Source organism: Scyliorhinus torazame, chromosome 13, assembly GCF_047496885.1.
Source record: "Scyliorhinus torazame isolate Kashiwa2021f chromosome 13, sScyTor2.1, whole genome shotgun sequence".
NCBI lineage: Eukaryota > Metazoa > Chordata > Chondrichthyes > Carcharhiniformes > Scyliorhinidae > Scyliorhinus > Scyliorhinus torazame.
In genome coordinates, this window is record NC_092719.1 from 185,854,217 (window position 1) to 185,873,117 (window position 18,901).

The 18,901-nt window shown below is 46.3% G+C and overlaps 1 protein-coding gene across 5 annotated transcripts in view; it reads right to left on the minus strand.

The window, feature by feature from the left end:
• Positions 1-14,228, minus strand: part of tsen2 (TSEN2 tRNA splicing endonuclease subunit) — a 62,979-nt gene extending 48,751 nt beyond the window's left edge. The window contains exons 1-4 of one of the 5 annotated variants that reach the window (XM_072472573.1): positions 14,177-14,228; positions 11,691-11,925; positions 10,671-10,752; positions 4,179-4,218 (exon numbers count right to left, since the gene is read on the minus strand). In XM_072472573.1, coding sequence (XP_072328674.1) covers positions 4,179-4,218; positions 10,671-10,752; positions 11,691-11,879 — 311 coding nt within the window. In that variant the 5' untranslated portion in view covers positions 11,880-11,925; positions 14,177-14,228. Of the gene's footprint in view, positions 1-4,178; positions 4,219-10,670; positions 10,753-11,690; positions 11,926-12,026; positions 14,133-14,176 lie in introns of those variants that run through there. The other 4 variants (XM_072472575.1, XM_072472574.1, XM_072472571.1 and 1 more) reach the window with 4 other exon arrangements.
• Between the last annotated feature and the right edge of the window lie 4,673 nt (positions 14,229-18,901).

Below are 18,901 nucleotides of genomic sequence, written 5' to 3' on the forward strand. Positions count from 1 at the left end.
TTGTTTCCTGTCTGCCAACCAGTGTTCTACCCATCTAAATACACAACCCTTAATCCCATGGAGTTTAATTTCGCATGCTAATTTCTTATGTGGGACTTTGTCAAAAGCCTCCTGAAAGTCCAAATAAACCACATCCACTGGCTCCCCCTCGTCAACTCTACTGGTTACATCCTTGAAGGATTCCAGTAGATTTGTCAAGCATGATTTCCCTTTCATAAATCCATGCTGACTCTGCCACTGTTTTCGAAGTGCACTAGAATTTTCTAGAGCACATTGGTAGTGGAGAACATTCTAGAATTCCAGCCTTACTGGTCTATAATTCCCTGTTTTCTCTCTGCCTCTCTTTTATTTATTGAGGCATTTATATATTTACACAACCCTAAAACAAGCCAACAGGGCTTCAAATAATCAAACCAACTGAATGCCTAACGCCCCACCATCCCGCCTCCCACTCCCCAGCTCCACTACTTCCCTATTTTAACCCCCCCCCTCCCCCACTGCTGACACCTTAACTGTTCTCAAAGAAGTCAATAAAAATGGCTACCATCTGAGGGCACACCCCTCCACAAAGCCTCTCAAGGCGAACTTTATCTTCTCCAGCCTAAGAGTCTCTGCCAGGTCACTCACCCACACACCCTGGTTTTGGTGGTCCCTCCATTCCAATAAGATCCGTCTCCGGGATACCAAAGGGGCAAATGCCAAGACATCGGCCTCTACTCTACCTCCCTTTTTAAATAGTGGGATTAAATTCACTCCCCTCCAATCTGTAGGACTGTTCCAGCCTCTATAGAATCTTGGAAGATGACCACCAACGCATTCACTATTTCTAGAGCCACTTCCTTAGATACTCTGGGATGCAGGTCATCTGGCCCTGGGGATTTATCAGCCTTCGACCCAATCAATTTCCCCAACACCATTTCTCTATGAATATTGATCTAGTTCAGTTTCTCCCTGTCAGTAAACCCTGTATTCCCCAACATTTCCGGTATCTTATTTGTGTCCTCCTTTGTGAAAACAGAACCAAAGTATGTTGATCAGCCGTTTGTGTCCTCATTTATAAATTCCCCTGTTTCTGCCTGTAAGGAACATTTGTCTTCACCAATCTTTTTCTCTTCACGTACCTATAGAAATTTTTACTGGCAGTTTTTATGTTCCCTGAAAGTTTACTCTAGTACTCTATTTGCCCTTTCTTAATCGATCCCTTGTTCCGCTTGCTAAATTCAAAACTGGTCCCGATCCTCAGGTCTGTTGTTTTTCTTGTGCAATTTGTATGCTTCTTCCTTGGATCGAATACTATCTCTAATTTCCCTGGTAAGCCATGGATTGACCACCTCTCCTATTTTATTTTTGTGCCAGGCAGGAATCAACCATTGTTGCAGTTCACCAATGAGTTCTTTGAATGTTTGCCACTGTTTATCCACAGTCATCCCTTTAAGTAATGTTTCCCAATCGATGATAGCCAACTCGTGCCTCATATCATTGGAGTTTCCTTTATTAAAGGTTCAGGACTCTGGTCTCAGAATCAACTGCTTCACTCTCCATTTTGATTCTATCATATTATGGTGGCTCATCCCCAAGGGGTCTTGCACCACTAGATTGCCAATGATTCCGTTCTCATTACAGTACCCAGTCTAGGATGGCCTGGCCTATAGTTGGTTCCTCAACTATTGGTCCAGAAAATCATCCAGCATACACTGCAGGAATTTTGAGCTCTCCTGCCATGACTTCCCCCTTTAAATTAAACCTTTGGAAGATGCTTGATATTAGATTATATCCAATTCTCTAGAGCCCTCTTTCCAGGTCCTTGTTGCAACAAATACATCCCTTACAGATTATAACCCACCAATTCTTTCAAACAATAAGTGATAAAAGTAGTAAAGACATGCCCAATCTTACCACTACGTACCTATCAGCTCTCTCCCTTATAGCCTCAACTGCTACTACAGGGCAAGACTACTTACTAAACATTTTAAAAAGTTACAAAGGAGAAAAAACAAAAAGCACCTCTTCCCGCTATGCACCGAATTCCCACTCTCTTTCAACTTGCCGATACCCGACTCACTCTGGCTGTCTCTCATTCAGGAAGTGTTCTCTCCCACTTCTCGTGCGCAAAGCTCACTGTGACATAGAGGGATTCAATGGCATAGGAATTATAGGTTTCTTCCATTGGCCAAATATAATGTCTTAGCCTTTCCAACATTCAGCTGAAGGAACTTAATTAGCTCAGCCACACCATTCAGCCAGACAGGCATTCAGTCTAACAACAGGGTCATTGTGGTTCTGACAGAAGAGGCGAAGAGATAGAGCTGTCCCATACATATACATGTTGTCAAGAAGTCATGCATAAATGAGTAACAAGAGGAGGCCAAGGATGTTCCACAGTTGGTATGACTGTAGAGTTGGAGGAAGCCTCTGGTGACTGCATTGCTTCAGTAGAAAGTGGATTGGATTTGTTTATTGTCACGTGTACCGAGGTACAGTGAAAAGTATTTTTCTGCAAGCAGCTCAACAGATCATTAAGTACATGAAAAGAAAGGAAATATAAGAAAATACATAATAGGGCAACACAAGGTACACAATGTAACTACATAAACACTGGCATCGGATGAAGCATACAGGGGTGTAGTGTTAATCAGGTCAGTCTATAAGAGGGTCCTTTAGGAGTCTGCTAACAGCGGGGAAGAAGCTGTTTTCGAGTCTGTTCATGCGTGTTCTCAGACTTTTGTATCTCCTGCCCGATGGGAGAAGTTGGAAAAGTGAGTAAGCTGGGTGGGAGGGGTCTCGACTGACTTTTTAAAAGTAAATTTAGAGTACCCAATTCTTTTTTTTCCAATTAAGGGCAATTTAGCGTGGCCAATCCAGCCACCCTGCACATCTCCGGACCGTGGGGGTGAGACCCACGCTGACACGGGGAGAACACGCAATCTCCACACAGACAGTGACCTGGGTCTGGATTGAAGAGCTTGACTGATTATCTTAAATTGATTGTTAGTGTTGCTATTAGCACACTGGGGATTGTTCAGCAAGTGCTGCCTGTTTTATTACACTTCTGGCAGTGTGTTATGTTATACTACTGAATATAATATATGTTACTCAATACTGTTGTTGATGAAGTTTCTTCCATTGGTCGAATATAATGCCTTAGTCTTTCCAACATTCAGCTGAAGGAACTTAATTAGCTCAGCCACGCCATTCAGTTAGACAGGCATTCAGTCTAACAACAGGGTTATTGTGGTTCTGACAGAAGTGGAGAAGAGATAGAGCTGTCCCATACATATACATGTACATACATGAATGGGAACATGTGAAGGCAGAGTCATGAAGGGGGAACACAGTGGAAAGGTAAGGGAGGGAACAAGATGAAAGCACATACATGATACAGCCTTTGATAACAATGAAACTCATTGTAGAAGCATACAAGGAAAGTAAACGTAACGAGAAATAAATACACAATAAATACACTAGTGGAAAAAAGTAGAACCCAAGGGCACAGCCTCAGGCTGGAGAGACGATCCTTTAAACCGAGATGAGGAGGAATTTCTTCAGTCAGCCGGTGGTGATTCTGTGGGACTCACTGCCGCAGAAGGCTGTGGAGGCCAAGTCACTGAGTGTCTTTTAGACAGAGATAGATAGGTTTTTGATTAATAGGGTTATGGGGAGAAGACAGGAGAATGGGGGTTACAAACATATCAGCCATGATTGAATGATGGAGCGGTCGCGATGGGCCAAATGGCTTAATTCTGCTCCTATATCTTATGTTCTTATGGAAAAAAGATAAATAAAATCTTGAAAATACATTGAAATTTCACACACCATGAAGACAACTCTTCCAAAATTCATTGAGTTGCTCCTCCCTTACCGTACTAATCTAATTGCATACACATTTTCTTTTCAAACAGAATACTTCCTCTCCAACCATCACTTTGACAAACCAACTGTTTTATTCCGCGTACAAAACACATAATGGGAGTGGTCTAAGAAAAAACAGACAAAAAGACATGCTCTTCACCAATAATAGCAAAACTTGTTCAGGGTCTTATTATGGACACGAGTTCCAAAAAATTATAATAGCTTTTCAAAATCAAAAAAAAAAGCAAATTAGCTGAGAAACATTTTAGGTGAAATATAAATATGAACAGAATTACATGGCAAAATTGTAATGCCAGGCCCAAACTTACTTCATTGATGAAATTATAGGCATGTGCATAAGATTGGCATCTACAAATAACCAAAAGAATACAATTAGTGTTTTAATCAGGTGTGAAAATCATATACCAATATTACTATACTTTTATTAAAATATGAGATTAAAATTCCTACTGTCTCCTGAAAATGTATCTCAATAAGTTAATTTACCGTTCTCTTTGTTAGGTATGCATGAACAATGTACCAATCCCAAATTCACATGACTACAGGAGGTATTCTCTCACATTTAGCATTACCAGTCATTCTTTTATGCAGACTGCATGTCTCCTATAATAATCTTCATTGTCACAAGTAGGCTTACATTAACACTGCAATGCAGTTACTGTGAAAAGCCCTTAGTCGCCAGATTCCGGCGCCCGTTCGTACCCAGAGGGAGAATTCAGAATGTCCAATTCACCTAATACATGTCTTTTGGGACTTGTGGGAGGAAACCGGAGCATCCGGAGGAAACCCACGCAGACACGGGGAGAACGTGCAGACTCTGCACAGACAGTGACCCAAGCCGGGAATCGAACCTGGGACCCTGGCACTGTGAAGCAACAGTGCTACCCACTGTACTACCGTGCCGACCGACCCCCCCCCCCCCCCCAAAACCATGTCTCCTATAAACTGGGGAGCAGCTTTATTACCCAATATCTAGTTAAGTGAGAGCCTGATCTAGGGAATGTAACAATGAACCTCTTCTCATATATACTGGATACTATGATTTTGCACCTGCTGTCAGGTATATTCTTCCATAGTTTTGGAAATCAAATTGAAAAGCATTGCAGTTGGACAAAGCTGAATGTGAAGGAACAAAGTGATTTATTTTACATGAAGCATAATAATGGACAGAATGCAACTATCAAAGCAATGGCCATCCATTTCTTTTCACTCCTTAGACCATTCATACACTAAAATACAGAACCTCATCTTTGTTATGTGCTAATCACAAATTAGCAGTCTGTCAATCACTGCTGGGAAGGCCTGATGTTGGCTAGTCAAGTGCCTTTTTGGTCAGGCCACTCCATTGGAAACAACGCTGGTTTTATACCAGTGAGACTCTTATTGCCCACATTAAATTCAGCCTCACCTACCAGTTAGCTGAAAAAGTTGGCCTGGAATAAAAGTTGCTTATTGTTTCACCCCATAATTGATGTGGCGTAGGTAGAGATGGACTTTTGTGAGGGCCACGAAGAATCCAGCACGAGATACAAAGAAATAACATTTATTTACAATAACATATATATACACAACAGCAGCAACCTCGCTTGCTGCTTACTCCTTCCTGCTGGTCCCAAACTGGCCAGCTTTATTTATACAGGGAGTCTGCTAATGATTTCTCCGCCCCCCTCATTGGGGAAGCTCATACTCCCACAGGATTGTGGGATTGTCAATAGTCCCCAGCCAATGGTAAGCAGGCAGGTTATAGCATCCCTCCACCCCCAAAGTCCAAGGAATCCACCGAAGACCCTGGCGAAGGAGGGCGTTGGACTCGTTTTGCCGCAGGCCGGACACCATTTGCACGAGGCGCTGGATCGGGCGGCGTGTAACGAGACAGAGACCGGCGCTTCCGTGATGAATGGCGTAACGGTTGTACATCCACGGCCGGTGAGCCCGAGGATTCCCCCTCTGATGCGTCCTGTGTCTCCATCTCAGAGTCAGAGTCTGCTGCCTCTGTCATCTCGGCGTCTCTATCTCCACACGGTTCTGTAACGACCTGCGCAGGCTTTGAGTGAGGCACCAGAGGAAGATTGTGAGGACTACTTTCCATTGTCTCTGGTCTCTGCGGCTGTAGAAAGGAGCTCCGGGGGCGGGGAATCTTTGGAAGGGATTGTCTTCTGGACCGAACGTGGTCTACATGCTTGTGCTGGAGACGACCCAGGACTTGCACCCGGTAAGAGATAGGGCCCATTTGGCGAAAGACTACGCCAGGGACCCACTGGGCGCCACCAGCAACATTGAGAACGAACACTGGGTCACGAGGCGCAAACTGCCGAATCGGCCGATGCCGAGAAAAACCCTGTCCCTGCCGTTCTTGTGTGCGCCGTACTTTTGCGCCAATGTCCGGGAAAACCATACTAAGGTGGGTGCGAAGTCTCCGGCCCATTAGGAGTTCTGCAGGAGCTACCCCAGTCACCGCATGGGGGGTGGTCCTATACGAAAACAAAAAGCGAGCCAGTCTCATGTCCATTGTCCAAAGACTGCTTCTTTAGGCCTCGTTTGAATGTCTGCACTGCGCGCTTCGCCAACCCATTTGAAGCTAGGTGGTATGGGGCAGTGCGGATATGGCGTATGCTGTTCATCTTCATGAACCTCGCAAACTCCTCACTGGTGAATGGAGTGTCGTTATCCGTGACCAGCACCTCGGGGAGGCCATGCGTACTAAAAGACAAACGCAGCTTCTCAATTGTTGCGCAGGACGTTGTGCCTAGCATCTTATGCACCTCTAGCCATTTAGACTGGGCGTCGATTAATGAAAGGAACATGGATCCTTGAAAAGGGCCGGCGAAATCCGCATGCAAGCGCGCCCAAGGCCGCCCAACCATTCCCAGTGATGTAGGGGCGCGGCCGGCGGAAGCTTCTGATGCTCCTGACAAATGGAGCAGTTTTGGGCCACCTTCTCAATGTCGGTGTCGAGGCCTGGCCACCAGACATAACTCCGGGCCAACATTTTCATTTTGGTCACACCTGGATGCCCATTGTGCAAGTCTGTTAGTATCAGCTTCTGTCCTTTTTCCGGGACGACCACACACGTCCCCCACAAGAGGATGCCGTCTTCCACGCTGAATTCTGACAGCTTGGAGGAAAATGCCCTCAACTCGCCTGGGAGCTGTCTATGCTGCCCACCATACAGGACTATGTGCCGAACCTTTGACAGGACTGGCTCCGTCTGGGTCCACTCACGGATCTGTGATGCCATGACAGGCAAAGTGTCCATAAAATTTAGGGTTGCAACCACCTCACCGGTCGTGGGGGTCGATATGGGGCCGGTCGATAAAGGCAATCGGCTTAGTGCGTCGGCATTCGCTATCTGCGTTCCTGGTTTGTGCTCCAGAGAATAGAACATAGAACATAGAACAATACAGCGCAGTACAGGCCCTTCGGCCCACGATGTTGCACCGAAACAAAAGCCATCTAACCTACACTATACCATTATCATCCATATGTTTATCCAATAAACTTTTAAATGCCCGTATGCAGCGAGCAACAAAGCCCAACGCTGGATCCGTGCAGAAGCAATGGGCGGTATTGGCTTATCCTCTCTGAAAAGTCCCAGCAGAGGCTTCTGATCAGTCACGATAGTGAAGTGGCGGCCATACACGTACTGGTGGAAACGTTTCACCGCAAAGACCACTGCCAGGCCCTCCTTCTCGGTCTGCGAGTACTTTTTTTCCGCTGCAGACAATGTGCGGGACGCGAAAGCTATCGGCCGCTCGGCCCCGTTCTTCATCTTGTGGGACAGGACGGCCCCAATACCATACGGGGATGCATCACATGTGACGAGCAAAGGCTTTCCAGGATCATAGTGGGTTGGTAACCCAGACGATGACAATTGTCGTTTTACCCGTCGGAAAGCAGTTTCTTGCGGCTGACCCCAAACCCAGGTGTGATTTTTCTTTAGCAGAAGATGCAACGGGGCCAGGGTATTTGCCAGATTGGGAACTTCCCCTAATAGTTTACGAGGCCGAGAAAAGAACGAAGATGCGAAGTGTCAGTCAGGGCGGGGGCCTGTTGAATCGCGCGCACCTTCTCTGCGACGGGGTGCAAGCCTTCGCGGTCCACCCGATAACCCAGGTAGACTACTTCCTTCGCCTGAAAGACGCACTTTGTGCGACGTAAACGGACTCCAGCCTTCGAAAAGCGTCTAAGGACAGCCTCCAGATTTTCCAACTGTTCCTGCTCCAACGTCCCTGTGATCAAAACGTCATCTAAGTAGACAGCGACGCGCGGTAAACCTCTCAAAATGCCCTCCATAACGCATTGAAAAATAGCGCAGGTAGAGGATACTCCAAAGGGCAAACGTGTATATTCATACAGGCCCCGGTGTGTATTAATCGTTACATATGGTCGGGAGGCAGGGTCCAGCTCCAACTGTAGGTAGGCGTGACTCATATCTAATTTTGTGAACGAGAGTCCACCTGCAAGCTTTGCGTAGAGATCCTCTATGTGAGGCATTGGATATCGGTCGAGTCGGGAAGCCGTATTCACTGTAAGTTTATAGTCGCCACACAAGCGAACAGTGGCATCTGGCTTCATTACAGGTACAATTGGTGCTGCCCAGTCAGCGAAACGGACGGGCCTGATAATATCCAAAGTCTCCAAACGAGTGAGCTCCCCATCTACCTTCTCGAGCAAGGCGTAAGACACCAGGCGCGCCCGGAAATAGCGTGGCGTGGCTCCTGGTTCGACTTGGATACGGGCTATGGCCCCTTTTATTTTCCCCAAACCGGGCTGGAATACATCTGGGTATCATCCTAGCACCTCAGTCAACCCTCCAGAAACTGTTTGGAGGATGTGCTGCCACTGCAAGCGCAAATGGCGCAACCAGTCCCGACCCAACAGGCTGGGCCCGTGGCCGCGCACCACGATAAGTGGGAAACGCCCCTCCTGGCATCCATAAACAACAGGGGTCATCGTAGTTCCTGCAATGTCCAATGGTTCCCCCGTGTAGGTGGCCAACCTGGCCTGTGTGTAGGTTAATGTAAGGGTCTGTATACCCTGCTTGATGCGGTCGAATGTCCTCTGGGCGATCACGGAGACCGCTGCGCCAGTTTCCAACTCCATCTCAAGTGGGTGACCATTGACCCGTTCTGTCACCTTAATGGGGGCCACACGGGGAGCTGCCACACAATGCAGCTGCAGGCAGTCGTCCTCCGTCTCCACGTCCTCAGGAGTAGTCACCGCAGGTTCATCCACATGGAAGGTACGGCCCCGGGGCTGGTCCCAGTTTCAGTCGGAACGACGGCACCTCTGGCACCCCCAGGACCGGCGTCCGCGACGGGGTCGGCACCTACAAGTCTGACACGGACATGGCACCTCATCCATTGGTTCTGGAGAAGGCTCCCTTCGGGGAGGAATGTCCGACGGCCACAGGCGTCGATCCGGACGTCGCCTCACCAAGGTACCGCAGGAGTGCTGGGGGACGTTTTCGGACGGAAGGGGTTGCGCCCAAGGCATGCACTTCCATTCCCTGTAGCTCCTGCACTCCTCGTTCTGCGCTCTCTCGGGGCAATACTATTTGAATGGCCTGTTGAAAAATCAATGTTGGCTCAGCTAACACCTTTCTCTGGGTGGCCGCATTGTTAATACCGCAAACCAAACGGTCGGGTAACATTTCTGACAAGGTCTCACCATAGTCACAGTACGCCGCAATCCTGCGCAGCCTGGATAGAAAGTCGGCAAGGGATTCTCCTGGGGTCCTCGCAGCGGTATTAAACCGGTAACGTTGGACTATCGTGGACGGGGTTGGGTTAAAATGCTGCCCCACTAAATTCATAAGTTCATCAAACGTTTTGGTGTCCGGCGCAGCTGGGTACATAAGGCTCCTAATCACCCCAAACGTATGCGGGCCGCAGACGGTGAGCAATATGACCACCTGGTGCTCGGTTTCGGTGATATTGTTTGCCCGGAAATAGTAACGTATCCGTTGTGCGTACTGGTCCCAGCTTTCCAGCGCAGCATCAAAAACATCCAAACGTCTGTACAGAGGCATGGTGTAATAGAAAACAACTTCCAATCTGTATCCAACAAAAATCCAAGAGATGGCTTCAGCAGTGTAGACAGCTATTCACTTTAACCCTCGTCGCCAGTTTTGTGAGGGCCACGAAGAATCCAGCATGAGTTTCAAGGATACAAAGAAATAACATTTATTTACAATAACATATATATCACAGCAGCAACCTCACTTGCTGCTTACTCCTTCCTGCTGGTTCCAAACTGGCCAGCTTTAATTATACAGGGATTCTGCTAATGATTTCTCCGCCCCCCTCATTGGGCAAGCTCATACGCCCACAGGTTTGTGGGATTGCCATTAGTCCCCAGCCAATGGTAAGCAGGCAGGTTATAACATGGACAGAACAAACAAAATGGATTTTTAAAAATGCAGTACTATCTACACAGCTCTCTTACTGGCACTGACTGTGAAAAACCTGATGTCAAATTGAAATGAGTTGGTTACTATCACGTGGTAATACAGAAATTGAATATTGCTGAAAAGTGAGAAATGTTGTCAAAGTTTTTTTTATTTTCCCTCATCAGGCACGTCAGCTGAGATGTTACCATGGAGAAAGCAACAGAGAACCATAGGCTGTGTTCATTTAAAATTTGGCATTTGTCCTGGTGAATGGGGGACAAGAAGCTTTGACAACATGTTTCTCTGTTCAGTAATATGTGAATGCTCTGTAATGCAAATAATAATCTGTAAATGATAAAATAACAGATAAAAACAAAACAGACCAAGTAACTGTTTAAAGAAGATGTACCTTTCCACTTGGCAACTAAGGCAGGGTCTGAAATATTGTAATCTGGTCGGCTTCTGGATAGCACCCCCTTTCCGAAATAACCCTTCAATTACAAAATAAATCAATCAGATTTTCAACCTTATCAAACCTTTTTGGCGTTCAAAAGTTGAATTAAGACCATTCTATTATAAAATCAAAGAATAGTATAACACAGGAGACCATCTGGCCCATCAAATCTGCGCCAGTTCTTTCAAAGAGCAATCCAATTAGTCAAGTATTTATTCCATTTCATTTTGAAGGCTACAATTTAATCTGTCAGTGCACTGCAAATCCTAACCACTCGTTGCGTTAAAAGGTTTTCTTCATGTCGCCCCCTGTTCTTCTGCCAATCACCTTAAATGAGCATCCTCTTGTTATCAACTGTTCGGCCACGGGAAACAGTTTCTCCAAATTTACTCTATCTAAACCCTACAACAAACACATCCATCAATTCCCCTCTTAGCCCTCACAGCTCGAAGGAGAACAACCCGAGCTTCTCCAATCTCTCTACCTTAATTGTAATCCTTTGTCCCTGGAATCATTCCAGTCTTATACATGTTTTCCCAACCACTCCTAATGTGTAGTGTCAAGAATTGAACACAATACTGCAGCTCATACCTTTAAATTCCTGGCTTTTGTATTCTATGCCTTGATTTATAACATCCAGGATCACATATGTTTTCTGAACTGATTTGTTAACCTGTCAAAGAATTGTGCACCAACATCCCTCAGTGTTTCCGTTGTGGCCTCACCCTTTAAAATTGTATTCTTTAGCTTGTCATTTTTCTACTTATTCTTCCTACCAAAATGCACTGCCTCATTTCTTTCATTGAATTTCATCTGCCATGTGTTTTCCACCAAGTGTCCATGCCCTCTTGAAGTCTAGTACTATCTTCCTATTTACTACATGTTTTGCGGCATCTGCAAGTTTTGAAATTGTGTCCTGCATTCTCAAGTTCAAGTCATTAATGTATTTGAGAAACAGGAATGATCATGAAATACCTTTCCATACAGGGCTTGCATACTTTCTGGCTTCCTTACGATTACACAGTTATTCACAATTTCAGCATAATAATGTTCTTGTCCCTTTGAACTAGTTTCTTCTTGGGTTAATGACACAGGAAAAGGAGCTTCATAAGATTCATACACTTTTCTCTTTCTTTTTGGGGCACGAAAGCTTGCTTCAGCCATTGTACGAAAGATTCCTTTGAAGTAACTTCAGATAACAGGATGGAATCTTCAAAACAAAGTATTGGAAAGTTAAGGCCTACAGGAGTAAAGAAATACTGAACAAATCAGCCAGTTCTGAAAGTCTATTTGAGATTTCAAGTAAAATACCAGTCAAATGCAATTGTGTGGACTCTATAGCCGATAATTTGCAGGGACCTTTAAAGCCATGAATATCCCCAGCTGTATCTCATGGCTGGATGCAAGTAGGATGCAAACTAGTAAAGTACAGTTGCCTATTTCAACAACTCACTATTCCGTATATTTGAGTCAGCAATGCCTGGTCTGCAGGACGTTCACTCTTCAGACAGACTTCATAAATAGTTTCAATCAATGAACAGTGGTTCCTACTCTGCAGCTCAAGCCCGCACGGTCAGTAGCAGCTGAACAAGACATGGCTCAACAGAATGTTCAAGTTAATAATAATCTTTATTGTCACAAGTAGGCTTACATTAACACTGCAATGAAGTTATTGTGAAAAGTCCCTAGTCACCACATTCTGGCACCTGTTCGGGTACACTGAGGGAGAATTCAGAATGTCCAAATGACCTAACAGCACGTTTTTCGGGACTTGCGGGAGGAAACCGGAGCACCCGGAGGAAACCCGCACAGACACAGGGAGAACGTCCAGACTCCACACAGACAGCCAAGCCGGGAATTGAACACCGGACCCTGGATCTGTGAAACAACAGTGCTACCCATTGTGGTTGGGGAATTGTCAATGTGTGGACAGATCCCAGAGTATCTCTTCCTCCACGTTTGTCCCAGTTCATTCTCCGAAGACAGAAATTGGCCAGCTGGAAGAAGGCAAAGGGTGGTGGTTGATGGGAAATGTTCAGCCTGGAGTCCAGTTACTAGTGGTGTACCACAAGGATCTGTTTTGGGGCCACTGCTGTTTGTCATTTTTATAAATGACCTGGAGGATGGCGTAGAAGGATGGGTGAGTAAATTTGCTGATGACACTAAAGTCGGTGGAGTTGTGGACAGTGCGGAAGGATGTAACACGTTGCAGAGGGTCATAGATAAGCTGCAGAGCTTGGCTGAGAGGTGGCAAATGGAGTTTAATGCAGGGAAATGTGAGGTAATTCATTTTGGAAGGAATAACAGGAAGACAGAGTACTGGGCAAATGGTAAGATTCTTGGTAATGTGGATGAGCAGAGAGATCTTGGTGTCCATGTACATAGATCCCTGAAAGTTGCCACCCAGGTTGAGAGGGTTGTTAAGAAGGCATACGGTGTGTTAGCTTTAATTGGTAGAGGGATTGCGTTTCGGAGCCATGAGGTCATGTTGCAGCTGTACAAAACTCTGGTGCGGCTGCATTTGGAGTATTGCATGCAGTTCTGGTCGCCGCATTGTAGGGTGTGGAAGCATTGGAAAGGGTGCAGAGGAGATTTACCAGGATGTTGCCTGGTCTGGAGGGAAGATCTTAGGAGGGTAAGCTGAGGGACTTGAGGTTATTTTCTTTAGAAAGGTTAAGAGGTGACTTAATTGAGGCATACAAGATGATCAGAGGATTAGATAGGGTGGACAGTGAGAGCCTTTTTCCTCAGATGGTGATGTCGAGCACGAGGGGACATAGCTTTAAATTGAGGAGTGATATAGGACAGATGTCAGAGGTAGGTTCTTTACTCAGAGAGTAGTAAGGACGTGGAATGCCCTGCCTGTAACAGCAGTGGACTCGCTAACATTATGGGCATTTAAATGGTCATTGGATAAACATATGGATGATAAGGGAATAGTGTAGATGGGCTTTAAGTGGTTTCAAAGGTCGGCACAACATCGAGGGCCGAAGGGCCTATACTGCGCTGTAATGTTCTATGACTCCAAATACCACCCAAAAATATTCTTCCATCCCCTTCTGCCCTGTACTTCTACACACTATCGCTACTCTTTCCATAACCTCTCGGGTTGCCCATTTCCTCAACTCACCGAGTCTGCCATCCCTTCTGCCCCTGCTCATTTCCCATTCAGGATCCCTCCACCCTCATCCACTGCGCTTCCTCCTTATGCGTTCAACAGCCAGTCTTTTCCCCCCCTTACTGCTGCTGCTTCCCCTCCTCACGTACACCCTATATGCCAACTCCTACGGCCGCAATCTGGGGGATCCCCTGAACCTTCCTGCGCGCTGTAAAGAGCCGCAGCAGTGATAAAGATTCCAACAATTGTTACAATGAGCAGCAACATTCAGGAAGTGGATACTCGGGCCACGCGCACACAGGCAGCGAGCGCACCGCTACACTGCAACCACTGCGGTACTCACTGGTTCCAAACATGCGCAGAGTGTCAGCCCCAAGTCCGACTCTGAAATACCACCGGCTGAACGCCCTCTTACCGTTTCTGTGTTCCTATTGAATCTCCACCAGCGTGTCTTCACTCTGCTCTTGTGGTTTGCGAAACCAGTCATTTAGGCTGTGCCTCACGCTTCTGATGAGCACCCTGGGAATCATTTATTTTTAACATCATTATCAGTTTAAAGATTCGTTTATATATGTATTTTGCCATTCAGTGGCTCCTCTATCGAAAACTGGAACCTATTTGCCTCACCCATGATCTGTATGTTGGGATTGGCTCTCTTGAAAGAATCATAGATTATCATAGAATTTACAGTGCAGAAGGAGGCCATTCGGCCCATCGAGTCTGCACCAGCTCTTGGAAAGAGCACCCTACCCAAGGTCAACACCTCCACCCTGTCCCCATAACCTAGTAACCCCACCCAACACTAAGGGCAATTTTGGACACTAAGGGCAATTTATCATGGCCAATCCACCTAACCTGCACATCTTTGGACTGTGGGAGGAAACCGGAGCACCCGGAGGAAACCCACGCACACACGGGGAGGATGTGCAGACTCCGCACAGACAGTGACCCAAGCCGGAATCGAACCTGGGACCCTGGAGCTGTGAAGCAATTGTGCTATCCACAATGCTACCATGCTGCCCCACGGTCATCTCATATGCTCGCCACTCTCCATCACATGTGGTGTGGTTACTGCACTGAAAGAGGCCATTCAGCCCGTTGAGTTGGTGCCAGGTCTCTGCACGCCCAATTAGCCTAGTGCCACTCCCCTGTCCCCCCCCCCCCCCCCATCATGAAAATCATTTCCCTTAAGGTAATGATCCAGTTCTCTTTTGAAAGCAACAATTGAATCCGCTTCCACTTCACTTTCAGCCAGTACATTCCAGATCCTAACCGCTCACTGAATAAAAACGGTTTCCTTCAGTTTTGTAGACGAAACTGAGTTCAGTAAAAAGCAATTTTGTTTATTGTAACTTAAAGGTCTGTACAATATACATAAGATCCCAGCCGGGTCTTTCTGTCGGTTCCATTCTTGGCTGACTTTATATGTAACTCAACCATGATCAATCTCACCTCTTGGCTCTCATACAATGTTAGGGGAGCTCATAATCGGCGAGACTCGTGGGGATGGTGATTGCTCCAACCAGGTAAGTTTTGTGCTGGTTATAACCCCCCCCCCCATGTGGAGTTGGAACTTGTTGGATTCTCTTCGCACTTGGTTTGGTGTCCTGCACTCGCGGTGCTGGATCTGACGACATGTATCTGAGTGGCGAACAGCATTTCCAAACAGAATGTCATGGTGGATGCACTGTCTGAAACTGCTGCACTGCTTGCTCCCCGACGGAGACCTCCGATGCCTGAGTTTCCATGTCAGGATACCTGGGCGCGATTCTCCGCTCCCACGACCAAGTGCCCATGCCGTCGTGAACGCCGTCGAGGTTCACGACGGCGCGAAACGGCCCCGACCTCGACCGATTCAGGGGCCGAAAATGGGCTAGGATTGGGGCCGCGAGAAACTCGGGGGGCGTGTCGCTAAAGCAGCGTCCTCAGCGCGCGCCGGGCATTGGCGCCGCATAAAAGCGGCGCCGCTCATCCGCAGCCTAACTGGCGTCATCCGCGCATGCGTGGTTGCCGCCTCCCCGAGGCTGCTCTGCAAGAAGATGTCGGATGGATCTTGCGGGGGGCGGAGGAAAGGAGCTCATCCTTCAGAGCGGCCGGGCCGCCAATTGGTGGGCACCGATCGCGGGCCAGACCCCTTTTGAGTGCAACCCCGGTGAAAGAAACTCCCTCGCCCCCCCCACAGGCCGCCCCCCCCCCCCCCCCCCCCCCAGCGTTCCCGCGCTTTTCCCGCCGGCAGCGACCAGGTGTGGATGGCGCCAGCTGAAAGTCGTCGTTTTGGGCAGGCCGCTCGGCCCATCCGGGTCGGAGAATAGCGGGTGCAGCGGAGAATCGCCATTTTGGGTGTCCCGGGCAATTCTCCGGCCTGCGCCGCGCAGAACTTGACGGGGCCGTTCCCGCCGCTTGGGTGCATCGAGGGAGGGCGTCGGACTGGCGTTGCGGGGAAAAATGGTGCGCCAGGCGATTCTCCAAACCGGCGCGGGAGCGGAGAATCACGCCCCCTATCTACGATCTCTATCATTTGGCATCTTGACCCCCTTGGGTTCTTTTTGTGGAGTCAGCTTTGTTCAACTCCCTCCTGCTTCTGGCAGGGCTGAGAGAGATGTTTCCTCTCTAGCTTCCTCGCTCCATCTGCCCTGGATCCAGTTAAACTCTAAAACCCAAAAGATTTTCTCCCAAGGGGCAGCACGGTAGCACAGTGGGTAGCACTGTTGCTTCACAGCTCCAGGATGCCAGGTTCGATTCCTGGCTTGGGTCACTGTCTGTGTGGAGTCTGCACATTCTCCCCGTGTCTGTGTGGGTTTTCTCCGGGTGCTCCGGTTTCCTCCCACAAGTCCCGAAAGGCGTGCTGTTAGGTAATTTGAACATTCTGAATTCTTCCACTCTGTACCCGAACAGGCGCCGGAATGTGGCGACTCGGGGCTTTTCACAGTAACTTCATTGCAGTGTTAATGTAAGCCTACTTGTGACAATAAAGATTATTATTATTAAAAGTGTCCTTAGTTGCTTAGCAACATCTCATTCTTTCTCCAAATGGGTATTAATTGTTCACGTTGTAAACTCTCTATGCACAATAAAGACACAGTTTGAACTGAACCCCCATTATGTAAACACCTTTGTTTAACATGAATATAAGTAGTGTTTTACCCTTTCTTACACAAAACAGCAAATTAAACTCTTTTAAATCTATACTTTATTTCTAATATCCAACAATACAAACCTAGATTTCGTACAACATCTGCTTCCTGACATATGGTTAGCATTTCTTGCAATAAAATCAACTGATCAATACATCGGAATCAGTCGATCCCTAAACCTTCTGCAACACTTTGCATTTCTTGCACTACACATTGCATTTTTGATCTCAAATAGGCTGGCTGTAAAAAGCATGTACAGGTGTCAAGTTCACACAATTGTACGCATGGATTTATGGAAAATGGGCTCCTTACTTTGAGAACAAAATGCTCTGTTTTGAAAGAAAATGGAGTTGAGGTCAGATGTCCATTTTTTTTTTCTGCCGAGAGACATGGAATTATTGAAGGCTAGCAGCCAGCCCGCTCGTTTGGACAGGACATTAAAATGCAAATGAGTTTTGCCACATTTCATTGAGAAGGCATCAAAACGCAACAAACCTTTCCTGTGGATTAATGGCTGCCATTGTCTAAATAACTGGGGAAGCTAGTTCAAAACAGACTTGCAGATGTCTTGGCTTTGGAATGCAATTCCAGAAAATAAGTACGAGAAGAAACCCATTCCATCACAAGGAGATGGGAATGAGAGAATCTCAAACACTGTGTCAATGCACAAGAAATCAGAGACCATTTGTGTGGACAATTGAAAACAGATATTATGGTCACATGACAGAAACCAGATCTTGATAAGGAACACTTAATAAGACACAATTTGAGAGCAGCCATTTGGAGAGAGGGAACAGACCCAGACCAGCAAGGAAGGACCCTGCTTAAAACCTTTCAGCAGGCAGTGAATTGGGGATAGCCTTTAATGACCAATTTGAAAAACCAAACCAAGTTTTCGCGACAGGGGTTCAACCGCACCTCAGCTGGGGTGAAGCCAGAGAAATCTACTACTTTAAGCAGTAAACCACTGCGTATCCCTCGTCAGAATTCTCCAATCTCTATTTCTTCAGTGGACTAAAAAGAAATTATCCAGTCTGCAATGTTTCAAGCTTTCATCTAGAGAGAATAAAGTGCAAGTTTTTTTGGGGGGGACTTTTAAGATTTAAATGCATACTACATCTTTTTAAATCACCATTTCTTTGTGTGTGTGTCCTGTTGTGTATACTTTTGAATTTGAGCAGTAAACATTTATCCCTTTTTTAAAACGTGGAAGAAAACCTGTCATTTGTCTCCTCTTACAGCACTTAGGGGATTAAACATTTTTTTCTTAAAGCACATATGTTTCTGGTCAGTGTTTCGATCCCAGTTGATGTTATAACTGGATGGGAAGAACCCAACATAGAACCCTGACTCACAAGAACGTAACCTTTCCTTTTTTATAAAACATGGAGGAACAGAGTCATGGGACCCTAATTAGTTCTAACAGCAAGACAGAAAACATTTATTGAACATGAAAAAATTGGATTATGATACAATATCCTTCACTCCCCTTTAGTTTACCAATTGCACACAAGTTTTAGGATTAAAATGGATTACAAAGTAAATCTTAATCTACAATGGTCTCATTAACACAAAGTCCCTTTTAAGTACACCAGATGGCTGTGGGCGAATAAATTATCCACTCTGAAGCCTAAGTGAATCTTTGCGTATGTCTCCTCAGAATCCCCCAAAATGATTGTCACATGAGAGTTTCCAAATTCCATTCCCACAAACACACTTTGGAATCTTCTCTCATAAGTATGCTTTCTCTTAGTGGTTTGCATTCCAAACTCCAGACCAGGTTTTCCAAGTAACACTTTTAATCAAAGCTCCCACTCCACTTTTAACAGTGAATCCAATCAAAGACTTTACACCAACTCCTTCAGGATTTCTTTGTCTTATTAAAATTTCATCAGCTGTTTGTATTAACGTTGAAGGCTGCTGACCCTCGTTAA